The 14,880-nt window shown below is 43.5% G+C and overlaps 1 protein-coding gene across 3 annotated transcripts; it reads right to left on the bottom strand.

The window, feature by feature from the left end:
• Window positions 1–4,133: 4,133 nt before the first annotated feature.
• Window positions 4,134–14,766, bottom strand: LOC132325132 (pantetheinase-like). 3 transcript variants are annotated; one of them, XM_059842071.1, is made up of 8 exons: window positions 14,625–14,766; window positions 12,662–12,825; window positions 12,427–12,557; window positions 10,497–10,689; window positions 8,785–9,076; window positions 7,254–7,627; window positions 4,977–5,147; window positions 4,134–4,605 (listed from the first exon to the last, which is right to left on the bottom strand). In XM_059842071.1, the coding sequence occupies exons 2-8, from the start codon at window positions 12,713–12,715 to the stop codon at window positions 4,426–4,428; spliced, it is 1,395 nt and encodes a 464-aa protein (XP_059698054.1). In that variant the 5' UTR covers window positions 12,716–12,825; window positions 14,625–14,766; the 3' UTR covers window positions 4,134–4,425. The 3 variants fall into 3 exon arrangements, with proteins under 3 accessions (XP_059698054.1, XP_059698053.1, XP_059698055.1); XM_059842070.1 differs by having other exon boundaries at window positions 12,662–12,903; window positions 14,625–14,765; XM_059842072.1 differs by lacking the exon at window positions 14,625–14,766 and adding an exon at window positions 14,277–14,515.
• Between the last annotated feature and the right edge of the window lie 114 nt (window positions 14,767–14,880).

The raw sequence follows: 14,880 nt of genomic DNA, 5'->3' as shown, positions 1-14,880 counted from the left end.
AAGGAAAACCCTAGGAGCAACTCTGGTTCATGCACAGTGGTGAGAGCACTAGGCATAGAAAGAAAATGTCACGATGGCAAAATGAACTCTGGGCGGTGCCACGTGTGACATGGAAACACAGGAGGTTTCAACTGTGTATCCTGGGGAAGCCTATGGTACAAGAGGGACTCCTCTCTTCTTGAGGAACTAAGAATTGATTATCTGAAGGGTGGTGATGGACTGAGAGTGGGTGATCTGAGGGGTGAATGCATTGGAAATTTGGTGGGGAGGAGGAGAAATGTTTTTGGAAGGTTCTCATCCTGAGTTCTGTGTGTTTCTTTTATAGTTGTAGGTTAATAAAGTTTTTCCCTTTTATTCCTAATGGAGCCTGCTTTGCTCTACTTCTGATCACATCTCACAGCAGACACCAGGGAGGAAGCATTTTCATGGGAGCACTGGCGTTGCGCCAGGCTCAAACCATGACACATGACCAGAAAGAAATAAAGAAGATGGGAGGGTGGAGCTGCTATGAGATACGAGATCACTCAGTAACTTGCTTACTAGTTGCAGTAAAAATTCTGTCACTGAATAGCATCCAGTGCAGTCAGGAGGTGTCATCAAGCTGTTTTTCAGAACTGACAACCAGAATAATTTGAAGTTTCAATTCCAAGTTTTATTTCAACAGAGGTTTCATATGAATAATTATTCAAATCATGTTCTGACCAAAAAGTCGTGGCACATTTTGTTTCAGGAGGAGCTCCTTGACTGCAGTCCTCATCCAGCTTCCATGATGCACTCTGTTGCCATTTCCTAAATGATAGGCACCAATGGCATAAAGGATATAAAATGAAAGCAACACAAATAGGGAAAAAAAATGTCTAATTGTGGTAAAAGAACAGACTGGCATAAGTCAGCACAAGCCATATTCCAGAGACAAAGATATATTGAGCATGTGTATAGGCCTGACACAAATCACATCTTCCACAGCTTTATTTACTGGTCCCATAATAATCTGCAATGAAAAAATATGCAATGCTGTTTTAATAAGAATGTATAGTGTAGACTACAGTTCAGGCTTTCTGAGGATTAGAAAAATAAAAATCCAACAAACAGAGAAAAACAACTGGTGTTTTGAACTAATAAAATATTAGTAATCTTATGACATAGAAATAGATTCTTCTCAATAAGTGGTAGTAATAACACAATATTTCCACGTTATTGCTAAACAAAACACATTATTGACTTTTTGCAGCTGGAAATGAGAAACATAATCGAGATGGTTGTAGATGATGCTGTATCCCATTTGGACATAACAGTGTAGAGCTTCAGCTACAGAAATATCATTGGGAGCATGTTGGTTGTGGGTCTTGTTTCAGATGATCCCTTTCATACAACCATCCAAAAAGCATCACAGTAATGACTGATTTAGTTGGTTTTTTTCTTATTTATCAAGCATCTGTCATTCAGGACATGATTGAAAAACTTGAAACAAGGAGATTATTAGAGGAGTACCCATACGAACAAAGAGCTCAGAAAAATGTGACGAAACAGGAGGAAGGTACGTAACACCATATCTCTCACTAAAACTAGTGATTTCATTAAAATGTGTTTAATAGGTCTGATTAATCACTAAGAGCAGGTTCACTGTGGCTGGATTGATACAGCTTATTCCATTGCTGTCCTGCAGAGGACTTAGCAAGACACAGCTCCAGGCTGTCTTAAAAACTTCTTTCTTCTAGTATTTTCATATTCCTCAATTCCTATGCTATGTCTCAGCATGTGCAGCATGCTTCTGAATTTCTCTAGACCACAGAAATTGCATTAGCATCTCACTGGACTTAGATGTCATGCACCCAACAGGCCAGCAACAGAACTGTCCCTTGAGTTTATCCCAGTGTCTCTCCCAGTCACTTCTGTTTAGCTGAGCAGCACTTGCCAACAGCCTCCCACTAGAAAATATCAATCTGGATAGAATTTTTCATCAGAAATAAGGTGTGTAAGTAACTCATTGCTTGTCTCTCGCTAGCCTGAAACAAAAGAGCAGGCTAGTTCAGCAGGTGCAGTAGCATGCCTGCTCCTCTGCACATCTTCCTCTACACAGGAACCTGCTGTGCATTGCGAGGCCTTCACTTTTAATCTTCAACTCACTAACTCATTTCAAATCCATTTGTTCCAATGACATTTTCCATTTTTTGACTTTCTAGTATTTGCAGTACTCTCATTTGAAAAAGGCTTATCTGAGCAGTGGGAATCAGAACAGGCTGTCTGCTTTCAGCTACAGCAGACTGTCACTGTAGAGCTGGCTCAGAAAATACAGACAGGTGATGAATGCAGATACTACAGAGTTCTCTCACAGAGTAGGGCTTACTGAGGGTTTCAATCATTCGCAACTTTGATATTTATCTGGTGATGTTCATCCCTAAGTACTTCTCCACACACATTCCTAGATCCAGCATGCTCATTCAGGAGCCTGAAATACAAGCCTTTGAAAGGCTGCAGTAGAGATCTCGGTGACACTTGAACTAATGGAGCTTGAAAGTCTCCCTCCCCCTCTGCCTCCCATTTTACCAAACGAAATATAGGCTGAGTCACATTAAGCACAATCAGACATCAGGGTGACAGAGGAAGTAGCAAATGCTCCCTTGTTTAGCAACAGCGAGGACATCAGCCAGAAAGGTGACTGCCCTGCCAGGGCTGAGTAGAAATATTTACAAGTGCGGTGTTAGGGGAATGCCCCGCAGAATTCCAGTCCCACTGCCGGCACAAGGTGCACTGGAGTTATCCCTGTTTGCCTCGGTAGCAGCAGGCAGCGCTCCCTATTTCCTGCGGGGCTGGGAGCTCGCCCAGGAGCAAGGAACTGACACCAGGTAAACAAACAAATGCACCCAATAAACTGAAGAAAACTGCAGCGATCCGGGCTCTCCGTGGCTGAGCACAATATAAGGGGAAACTTACCGAGATCTCCGCCTACTTTCCACACCTCTCTCCTCCCAATCCACCCTTCCCACCCCTGCACTGCAGCCGTCCCCATTGCTGCCACCGCCCGATGGTGGGGGCTACCTGAGGATTGACTTTGTGAAGCAGGATGTAATTTGGCTCTAAATCAGCTTAGCTGTAGAGGGAGTCTGTCGTCAGACTGTGCTCCGGCTTCTTTTCTTGAGCTTAGCGAGAGGAGAGCGTGAGGAAGACAGCCGCGCATTCCAAGGGTTAACCTTGCCTGGAGGAGGCTGTGCGAAAGGTGACTCGGGCAGCCACGCAATCACTGCCGAGCACTGAGTCCACGTGAGCAGGAGTCGGGAAGTCAGAAGGCGCTCACTTCTGCCAACAGCACGTAGTTGTGTTACTTGTGCCGTAACAGGATGGCTTTGCCTAGGGCGCGAGTCGAAATTTAAAGATACAGTGCTTTTCCTCCCCGAACAGCAGAATGTTTCCCATTACTTCCACTACATGAATTGTAGAGCGTTTCCGTCTGATACTTTCACGGACTACAATCTTATTTTTAAGACATTCCCTTGTTAAAAAACACTAATGTATTTTGCCTCCTACAAGTCTATATTTTTTAAATGATGTTGATCAGATTAAGTGTTTGGACTTCAAAGCAAACGTGCAGAACAAACAAGAGAATTCGGTACACAGAAATCTTAGCTGGGAAACACAAAGTAATCCAGTCCACTTGCCTAAGAAACACAGTCTGCAGGGCCCACATCCTCACATGTGCCAGCGTGTCCCATCTGCTCCAGCTGTCCCTCCCCCTTCCCAACAACTGCCGGCACAGTCCCTGCTCTCCCTTGCACTGGTAGGAACAACCATTCCATGGGAACTCAGACATGCTCCTGAGAAATTGCTTGTTTTGAGCATTTGTGACACTTATCAACAATTCTGTGTTAGGGAGATTTTCCACATCCTAAAAATGTGGCCAGAAAGATTAAAGCAGACTCCTCTCTCATGAAGTATGCATCATGGTGCGATAACACACTGCCATATGCTGAGCTGAATAACTGTTTTTTGAAGGTACATGGTTTTGAGGCCTTTTTCTTTTTCAAAGGAAGTTAGAATCTTCAAAGGTTCAGGTGATCTCTTGTTTACAAAAGTGGCTGTTCAGAAATGGAGTGGGAACAGTGTTGTGGAAATGGCTGCTAATACTCCAACAAAAATTTAAAATCATTAAAACCTCTTTTTTATTGAGGCACAACCCACTGAATCCTACACCAGTAAAGTCAGAGGAATTAATTTTCTGTTGTTTCCAATGTTAAGACCAAGCCAATGCCAACCAAATCTATCATATAAAAATGCATACACACTGGTCCAGCAGTGTATTGATTTTTGCTGCAAAATCGAGTCAATAAATCAATGTGCAGTAATTGTGCCATTTGATAAGGCAACTAGAAAAATAGAATGCTATTTTAATTATGAATATTACTATTAATTACCATTATTTGTGATTAATTAGCAGTACAGAAACAAGCAGATCCAAGCTAGAAGGACCTGCAGTGAAATCATGCTGAAGCTTGATATGGAGGGTCCTTTTGATGGAGGGTCCTTTTCATACCACCTCCCAAAGAGTGTTACAGTCAAAACTGGCTCTGATGTAGTATTCCGATTTATCAGACGTCCATCAGCCAGCACCTGGGTATGAAAAAGCAAAATAAGAAAGAGCATCATCAAAGCAGTATTCTTGTATGGCAAACACAAAATCATATATTCAGTAATGTTGATGTAGTCAAAAGAGCTCCCATCTCAACTGGAGCTAGCAGGAAGGCTGAAAAAAACTACATTTCTGTCTTGAGGCAGATCTGGTTCTAGAGGATTTGGGGGAACCCCGTAGAAGAGAATTGGCAAGGTGGACTTACTGTTTGAATACAACCAGGAAAATCAGGCAGAAATAAAGCTGCCTTGAACTCAAGGCCGAGGACAGAGCACTCTGGTAACAACTAAGTTGATCTTGTAGTGGCTTTTTGACCACTGATGTCTGACAAATCACAAAGCTGTCCAGTTACCTCGAACTCCCCGGGGGCCAGCTGCACCCCGCTGTACAGCACTTCTGGGAAGACGTAGCTGGTGCCAAATGTGCCACTGAGGGAGAACATCTCAAACTTGGTCTGAGCTGTCTCCACGGGCTGCCCACATGTGCTCAGGCTTGTGCTGGGGCACTTGAGCAGAGTGCAGATCTGTGGGGAGGAAGAGACAATAATGTATTTAGCAAGACGGTAACACTGGGTGGGAAGCCTTGTGTCATCAAAGCTAATGTGTGCCAAAGCAGGTGATAGTCACAGGATCTCCTTCATAATTCTTGGGTGACTCCTTTTCAGTTGTAGCTTGTTTTTTAATCCCTTGATCTCATAGGGTGTATTCCAGACCTGCATTGCCTTAGTCTTATATTTTATGAATCAACTGTCTTTGACATAAGTGCAGCCAAAGCACCTTGTTTAATCTCTGAAGCCTGACCCTGACCCTTGCACAATTCTTTCAATCACCAATTGTCTTATTTGAAGGTTTCTTTCCCACATGTCCAAGTAAGATGAGTTTGTGAATGGAAATTTTAGGCAAACGAAACAAAGTCTTCCATATAGGTACATTGTACAAGTGCACATCCAGGTCCTCTTACTGCTAATTGTACATGTTGCTACTGGTACTTAGATGGCCTGGTAGTCCATGGGAAGTCTGAATTTGATGTTCCCTGTCCAAATCCTAGTTAATATAGGCCAAGGAGATGAAGTTAGCATCTTTTGTTACAGTTTTGTGTTAGTAGTTGCTGCACAGAGAAGGATGTTCTCTGGTTTTGCTGATAGATGACGAAGTTTTTCTACATGTCTGGTATTGGGGATAGAAGCATATTTGCTAAAAATCAGAATATAGTTTTGTGTGGAAATACAAGTAAGAAGAGAAATAAGGAATATGTTCTGAGGAAATGAAGAAAAATTTTGAGGGAAAAAGGAAGAGTAGAAATTCCTGTATTCGCTAGAATTTTCAATTCTGGCAGAGACTATCTGGCAACTTCCACAACCACTGAAATAAATTTTACAACCAAGCTCACCAAGAACTGAAGTTATTCAAGTTTCCTTCCTAGTATTAGATGAACTGTTTGCTGGATAACACCTCCCCTCATATCCTGGAGTCTGTACCAGCTGGTACAAAATGGTGATGCTGACAGACAGAAGTAACTAAAAAAAGTATCATCTGCTGGCAGAATAACTTAATCATGAGAGCAAAGGATGTTTTCAAATATGGCTTTAGCCAAATTCAACCAGGACGTAACTCACTGCCTTTCCAAATATTTGATTAAAAGAGAGGATATTTCCACTAAGAGTCATAAGCCATTTAACTAAGCTTTTTTGCTATGATTTGGATAATGAAAAAAAAATTAACATTTCTGTGACCCTAACTTATCAGAGCATCTCAGAAAGATAGCTATGATCAACTGATTTTTAACAGCAACTCTTTGATGCAAATGCAGTGAGACCACATCCGGAGTACTGTGCCCAGGCTCCTCTTTTTTCCCAGCACAAGAAAGAAAAGGAGCTACTGGAGAGTGTCCAGCTAAGGCCACAAAGATGATTAGAAATGAGGAGCTTCTCTCTTCTGATGAGTGACTGTGAGAGCTGGGCCTGTTTAGTCTAGAAAAGACTGAGAGGTGTCTCATCAATACATACAAATATCTCAAAGGTATGTGCCAAGAAGATGGCGCCAAGCTTTTTGAGTGGTTCCCAGCAGCAGGATGAGGAGCAATGGCCGTAAGATCCTAAGAAGTTTCACCTCAACATGAGGAAGAACTTTTTTACATTTAGTGGGGCAGAGCATCAGGACAGGCTGCCCAGGGAGGTCTAGGATGCTCCCCCTCTGGAAACACTCAAAAGCCACCCAGATGTGTTTCTGTGTAACCTGCCCTAGGTGACCTTGCCTTGGCAGGGCGATTGGACTAGATGATCTTCAGATGTCCCTAACTATTCTGTGATTCTGTGATAAAGAGGAGATTCAGAACACTTACTGCAGATATTCACAGAAGAGAACCTAAATTTAGCCAATATTACACACCCCCAAAATGTGAGTGCACTCTGGGCATTTAGAAGAAGTTTAGAGACCTCTCTACTTCATTTGTTGGATTTGAAGGCCAACAGGCTTGGAAGTTTTAGCAGCTTCTTTCCATTACTAACAAAAGGTGCACTAGGACTCCAGCATACAAGAGAGTCGTTGTCTTCTCTTTCTCCACCACAGAGCTGAAGGTTTCTCCCTCTAAATAAGCTTCCTAAAGTAAATAAACCCCTCCAAAGAATTACCTGCAGATAGTACTGTCCTTCAAAAACATGAAGGCCATCAAAAGCACCCAGCACATAAACTTCATCCTCTCTTTTCCCTGCCATCTTGTAGCTCAAGTGACAGCAGAGGTCTTTTTGGCAGACAGTGAGATTCCCCCCAGGCTTAGTGAGCTCTGTGAAAGTAAAGAGGTCTTCAAAGATGATTCCTGTGAATTCATGGTCATTCTGTGAGAATCTTTCAACACTCAAAGCATATGAGTTCCAGCTGACAGCAGGTGGGGAGGCAGGAGAAAGACGAGGGTGTGCATCTAGTTCAGCAATGAGGAGGTGACCATCTTCAGTTTTCATGTTGTAGGAGTATGTTCTGGCTCCAGCTGGTGCATAAATGCCACTCCCTGAGGAGAGCACAACAGTCAGTCCAACAAGAATTTAAAACCCATGTTGTCAATCTAATTGTCTCTACTGATAGCTTATCTACTATTCCACACAGATTACAGTAATTTTAGTCTCATCAAAGGTGACCATTAGCAACTCAGTGCACAGAGCTCATGCTCTGGCAAATAAAATTTATTCCCTTAGATAAGGTCTGCTCAGTGTAGCCAAAGACAGAGGATGTTTGGTTTTTTATATTATGATTATGATTATATTTATGGCCTCCTCGGTTCTCTTTTCTTCGGTATGCAATAGAGCTGATAATTCCTTTTTTTCTCAGCTGATTGATGTGAAAGGATCAGCTACTGATTGAGACAATCCAAAACACAACACAGGCAAGTATCACAGGCCTGTCCATGAACAGAAGGAGACAGCAACTGTCCAGCCCCCTTTACATTGGCTGTGAACTCCTCTCCTCATGAGTGATTCACATCTGACCAGCACCAAGGAACAGAGGGAAATCAAAGGTCTGTCATATCCATCACTGAAGAAGCCTTGCAGGCATTTCTAATGAAAAGCCTCAAAACAATACTGTGGTTGCACAGCTCAGTGAAGATACTGGTCTAATTGAAATATACTATTCCATAAGCTGAGGTCTAAAAAAAAAATCAATGCTACATTCTAAAATGAAGATGTGGACATCTTAGCAGTGTTACTACAACAGGCCTGAACATTTGGTTTTTAACGGTTTTCTGTAACAGTGTTAAATACAGCTATAGAAATAAATATCTCATTTGGCAGAATAAATGTAGCCACATATATGGTTTATGAGTATAATTACAGTTTGGCATTCAATCATAGTCTTATAAGTGGAGAGGAAAAGAGCCTTAAAAACCACAAAAATTTCTGTTGAGGCATAAGGGCAGTGATCTACTACTTATTTAGAGCCATTAAAAGAAAAGATAATCCTAAGAAGCTGGGGCAAAGAAAACACTACAAGTTTTTTATGTCTTTATGAAACCAATAGGAACAGGATCCATCAGCTTTAAAATTTGGTGACTAGACTCTTCACCTTCCAGAGAAATACGTTATATTCCTCTGCAAAACCACTTTGTGGAATGGGGAATAAGAGATTCATAGAGGTTATAAAGACCCTCGCATAGAGTGAAAATTAAGTTACCTGTCATTTCCATGCTAGTGTTGTGAGTATTGGCAGCTAAGACATTGACCCGCATGCCCATAGCCCAGGCAGAGTGAAACTCAATTGCAGTCAGAAAGGGCAGGACGTTCATCCAAGCTGTTGGGAAGAGCACGGTGTCCACCTGCATCTTGCTCACCAGGACCACGGCAGGCTCATAGAAAAGGATGTCAAAGCAAGTGAAAATGCCAAACTTCCCAAAAGGAGTCTCAAAGGTGACAGCTTCTGGCTCCTTTGGATAATTAAACTGAGTTTCTCCTAGAAAGAGATTATACTGTAGGGGAAGGAAAATAGAGAAACCAGTTAGAGGCACTTACTATTTGTCTTGGAGTCATTCCCTAAAGCTGTTCAGAATGACTAGACAAAATTTTTGACCTGTGTTGGAAACCCTCAGAGGTAGGAAATCAGGCTAAATGATCACTGTACCCAAAATATGGAACACCTATTACATACTGCCCTGGGATCTAGCTAGGAAAGCAGCCAGCTATCTTCAGTCTGTTGGTGTCATCTGCACAAGAATAATCTCTCCACTCCCCACACCTAGTTTATATTTCTGTCAACCCAAATGCAACCAGAAGAGAAATAGTAATGTAAGGGAAGCATGGGGGATCTGGTGCCAAGAGACAAAACTGGTGAGGAGATGCCCAGAAATACTGGAAGTACACAGCACCGGCATGAAGCACAGGACAGGATTTGGGACACTGCAGAGTAGGAAAAAAAGGCTGTGCTGATGGGGGAAAGGCAGATGATCTCAGCCAACAGAAAAACTGAAGTTTGTGACATTCTCAGCTTTCCAACATTTTCCTTCTTCCTTCATATACATATTTTTTAAGAGTCCTTTATAAATGTCCAGGTGGTCTTAAAGTAAATATGGATGCCATGCCAGAAAAGAAATTCAAGTTTACTTAACTTGCAATTCAGCACGTGGGCCATAGCAGGCTGGGAGACAGATTTGCATTATCAGTGTTTCACTCACCCAGTTTGCTACACAAATAGATATCTTGGCATTGTCTCTACACAATCAGATGAAATACTGGGCCCAAAGTGCATTAAATAAACTCACTTCACTCTACCCACACTGGCATGATATCTGGCACACAATTCATAAACAGCTTAGATGGAACTTGCAGGTAGGCACATAATACTGAAAGAGGAACTTTCATTTGGTACAAATGACCCAAAATCCTTATCTCTTTTTGCACCCCTTGTGCATTTTCACTTGCTTTGCTATATCCAAATAGTTCCCATTGTGCAAAAACTCTGCCAAAACAGCATCAGAAAAAAAGGTCCTGCCTCTCTGAAGCCACACAGCTCATCTACGATGAAATGAACATGAACATTGAAATCCTGGAACAAGAAGTGGTAGTCTGGTGAAAAGCTGGCACTGAAAACTGAAGCGCTCAAGCAGCAGAATTTACAGTAGTAGTGAGCTAATGAACTGAGGAAGTCAACCAAAACCATATGCCACTAAATTGCACCAGAACAATCATTTTTCATTCCAGTCTTTTTTGAGAAACATGACAGCAAATGCAAATTTGGCATCGATGCTTCATAGCAAGAGAGATATTCTTTAAATTTATAAAGAAAACCAAAACTCTGCCAGTGGACAATGACTGGCATCTAATTCTCGTCCCAAAACTAGACATTTTGGAAGTAGGGGAAAATTAATTTCTGTCTCTCCAAGGCCACTTTACCTTATGGTACCGAGCCACCAGTTTCCCCTGTGCGTCAAAGACGACATCTGTATTGTACTGGTACCGACCGTCCCTGGGGCAGCTGGGATCGCTGGAGTCACACGGCTTCTTGTCCCCGATATTTGCAACCACATAGATGGAGTTATTTCTGGCCATGCAGCTGAGTCGTTCCTGCACTGGTGCTGGACCAAATCTAGTGTATTTTTGGGAAGAAGAAAAACAAAATTAACAAAATCTGTGCCGTCAGTGGTGTCCATTTCCACAGTACTTGAGATCACACCAGCAGCATCTCCAACCCTGCAGCCATGGCAGGGTAGGCAGATACACAGAGATGCTGGAGTGCTTCCTCAGATTGCTTCCTGCACCTCGAGGTAGGCCCTGGAGACCTCCCATTGGCCTCTGCAGGGACATGCCTGCCAGTCTCCTTCTGCACCTGGAACATGCTCTGTAGTAAACAGATAATCCTAGGGCTGGGAAAGGGTAGGAGAGCAATCTCTGGGTAGAGGAAGACACTAGCTTGGTGTCACACAAGCAAATATTTTACCATCAGACCTACTGACATCTGAGGGCTGCCAGCTCTGGGCCCTTAGCACACTAAGCAAGGTTGAGGTTGGGATAATGCAGATTACATGGTCAAGGCAATTCAGCATTCATTTCCTCCCACTGACAGGAGCACACAGCACCTGCATGGAGAGCAGTGGGCTATTAATTTTGAGATATGACAGTGTCCATGAGGCAGAAACTGGCAGCACCTCTGAAGCATCCATACCAGGCCATAAAGAGAGCAGCCGTGCATTCCCCTTTGCAGTGGGGCAATGCCTACAGCTTTACAAGGTGTGCGTGGGCCACACAAGGAGGACCTCCATGCAAGATACACATACAGCACCAGGAATAAGCCATGCCAGACACTGATGGCAAGTGCTATATTCCCAAAAGCTGCTAGTGAAACCCCTGATTTGCAACAGTGAGGAGGCACTCAGATCACTTCTGCTAAAGCTGTGTGATGCACTAGAATAAAGACCTGCTTAGACACACCGCCACCCCACACTCCACCTTCAATGAAAGACTGTATACTTGAGCTACCTATGTCTCAGCAAAAGGTTGTGCATCCTCTGCAACTGTGACTCTTCTTCTTGGAAGCACGGAATTATTATATTCCCACAGATAAAATAACCTGCTCCTCATCAAGGAAGTGCAGAAAACCATGGTGAAAAGGGCAGACCACGTCAGTAATTCCATAGCTGAACACGTATTACATGCTGGAAGAGTCTAAAGTCCAGTCCTCAGCAATAGCTTAGTTTCTCACTGCTAAAAATGCTGCTGGAATGACAGATAATGTTCTACAGCACAGAGACTCTAGCAAGTTAGACTTTATCTTATCTTAACTGTGGAAAACAAAGATTAAATATTCCTGGTATTTTATCATTTAGAATTTTGGACTTTAATTATTGACTTCATCACCTCTTATGATCTGCTCAGAGATTACTTCTCGGCTGTCCACAAAAATGGTTTGTGTGCTTTTGTTTCAACATGTCATTTGTAGAAACCAAAAAATCAAAGAAATACTACTATTAATGATTTATAGTCAGTTATATTCAAAATACTGTGGAAAAATTGAAGGCAGAACAAGAAGCAGAATATTCTGGCGCCAAAAATAGAGATTTCCTCAACTTTCAGTAACCCCAGTTCTGTATGTTGTTTGAATTTCTCCTTAAATTGTCTAATTAAAAAAAAAAAAACAAACTTAATGTTTTCCTCATCAGTTAGTCATGGACATAGTATGTATTTCACCATTTAACTACCTTCATACTAAATTTTAATTAAAACTTATGTTAGAGTTGTTAGCAGTTCTTAGTAATTTAATGTGAGCTGCTCAAGTCTCCAGGAGATAAAAGGCTGCAATCAACTAAACCACTGCAGAAGGAATCACCTTGAGGGGTCAGTGCAGGGAATCCAATTCACCACCGGATCAGGGATATCCTCCAGGTAGGGGTAGATGGATTCTCTTGTGAGTCGCCAGCCATAGATGCCGTCTTCAGGAGTCACAATGATTTGGGCACCCTGTCACAACAGGCTCCGTTTAAAGGGCACCCATCAACAGACAAGCAGGAGGGTCAGCAGGAGCAGAAAACACTGATGCACAACCCTCATGGTAGCCCTCCTACCTGCTGGGCAGCTTCCTTGATGGCCCCTTCCAAGACATCCATGTTTTTGTTCATCAGGGCCAAAGCATCGCTGGGAGGAACGGGCTCCTGGGTGGCGTGTGGCAGGATGACGGCGTGCTCGTAGACGGCTGCCAGGAAGGTGTCGGAGGCAAGGGCCCGAAGGGCTGTGAGTGCAAACACCACAGTGGGCAGGAGAGCCTGGGAAGGGAGCATGGCTGCAGCCTCCCAGCTCCCAGAGTGCTCTGGACAAACAGTGCAAAAGGAAAATGAATAGAAAAGAGAAGAGGGACAAAGTTTACTTTGAAAGAGGGAGGAACAAACTGCAGGTCTGTTAAAGCATTACCTTGGAACCATGAGTGAGATATAAGGAAGTATTGCAGTAGACAGTAAGGATGTCATAACTGAGCAAACAAAAAATGCTGGGCAATTCCAAGATTAATGGGGCCAGTAGAAAAATAAGTCATTCAAATCACGTCTAAAAAGAACAGGCCAATTTCTGTTGTTATACTCTTCTCTATCACTGGTAGACTTTTTCTGTGTGGGCTCAGCTGATACCCAGGTGGATATTGCCACCAGGGCAACTAGTCTTTGGTGAATTTTGAGTGGCAAAACTCAGGGTAATAAAAACTTCTTTCTTCTAGTATTTTCATATTCCTCAATTCCTATGCTATGTCTCAGTATGTGCAGCATGCTTCTGAATTTCTCTAGACCACAGAAATTGCATTAGCATCTCACTGGACTTAGATGTCATGCACCCAACAGGCCAGCAACAGAACTGTCCCTTGAGTTTATCCCAGTGTCTCTCCCAGTCACTTCTGTTTAGCTGAGCAGCACTTGCCAACAGCCTCCCACTAGAAAATATCAATCTGGATAGAATTTTTCATCGGAAATAAGGTGTGTAAGTAACTCATTGCTTGTCTCTCGCTAGCCTGAAACAAAAGAGCAGGCTAGTTCAGCAGGTGCAGTAGCATGCCTGCTCCTCTGCACATCTTCCTCTACACAGGAACCTGCTGTGCATTGCGAGGCCTTCACTTTTAATCTTCAACTCACTAACTCATTTCAAATCCATTTGTTCCAATGACATTTTCCATTTTTTTGACTTTCTAGTATTTGCAGTATTCTCATTTGAAAAAGGCTTATCTGAGCAGTGGGAATCAGAACAGGCTGTCTGCTTTCAGCTACAGCAGGCTGTCACTGTAGAGCTGGCTCAGAAAATACAGACAGGTGATGAATGCAGATACCACAGAGTTCTCTCACAGAGTAGGGCTTACTGAGGGTTTCAATCATTCGCAACTTTGATATTTATCTGGTGATGTTCATCCCTAAGTACTTCTCCACACACATTCCTAGATCCAGCATGCTCATTCAGGAGCCTGAAATACAAGCCTTTGAAAGGCTGCAGTAGAGATCTCGGTGACACTTGAACTAATGGAGCTTGAAAGTCTCCCTCCCCCTCTGCCTCACATTTTACCAAACGAAATATAGGCTGAGTCACATTAAGCACAATCAGACATCAGGGTGACAGAGGAAGTAGCAAATGCTCCCTTGTTTAGCAACAGCGAGGACATCAGCCAGAAAGGTGACTGCCCTGCCAGGGCTGAGCAGAAATATTTACAAGTGCGGTGCTAGGAGAATGCCCCGCAGAATTCCAGTCCCGCTGCCGGCACAAGGTGCACTGGAGTTATCCCTGTTTGCCTCGGTAGCAGCAGGCAGCGCTCCCTATTTCCTGCGGGGCTGGGAGCTCGCCCAGGAGCAAGGAACTGACACCAGGTAAACCAACAAATGCACCCAATAAACTGAAGAAAACTGCAGCGATCCGGGCTCTCCGTGGCTATGCACAATTTAAGGGGAAATTTACCGAGATCTCCGCCTACTTTCCACACCTCTCTCCTCCCAATCCACCCTTCCCACCCCTGCACTGCAGCCGTCCCCATCGCTGCCACCGCCCGATGGTGGGGGCTACCTGAGGATTGACTTTGTGAAGCAGGATGCAATTTGGCTCTAAATCAGCTTAGCTGTAGAGGGAGTCTGTCGTCAGACTGTGCTCCGGCTTCTTTTCTTGAGCTTAGCGAGAGGAGAGCGTGAGGAAGACAGCCGCGCATTCCAAGGGTTAACCTTGCCTGGAGGAGGCTGTGCGACAGGTGACTCGGGCAGCCACGCAATCACCGCCGAGCACTGAGTCCACGTGAGCAGGAGTCGGGAAGTCAGAAGGCGCTCAC

Source organism: Haemorhous mexicanus, chromosome 3 (genome assembly GCF_027477595.1).
Source record: "Haemorhous mexicanus isolate bHaeMex1 chromosome 3, bHaeMex1.pri, whole genome shotgun sequence".
In the NCBI taxonomy this organism is placed as follows: domain Eukaryota; kingdom Metazoa; phylum Chordata; class Aves; order Passeriformes; family Fringillidae; genus Haemorhous; species Haemorhous mexicanus.
This window is presented reverse-complemented; position numbering and strand designations above follow the sequence as displayed.

Coding starts and splice junctions, on each gene's coding strand:
- LOC132325132 (XM_059842070.1), bottom strand. CDS start 12,874: ATGCTCCCTTCCCAGGCTCTCCTGCCCACTGTGGTGTTTGCACTCACA. Junction 12,558..12,661: donor TCAAGGAAGCTGCCCAGCAG/GTAGGAGGGCTA, acceptor CTGTTGTGACAG/GGTGCCCAAATCATTGTGAC. Junction 4,606..4,976: donor TGGCCCCCGGGGAGTTCGAG/GTAACTGGACAG, acceptor TTTCATACCCAG/GTGCTGGCTGATGGACGTCT.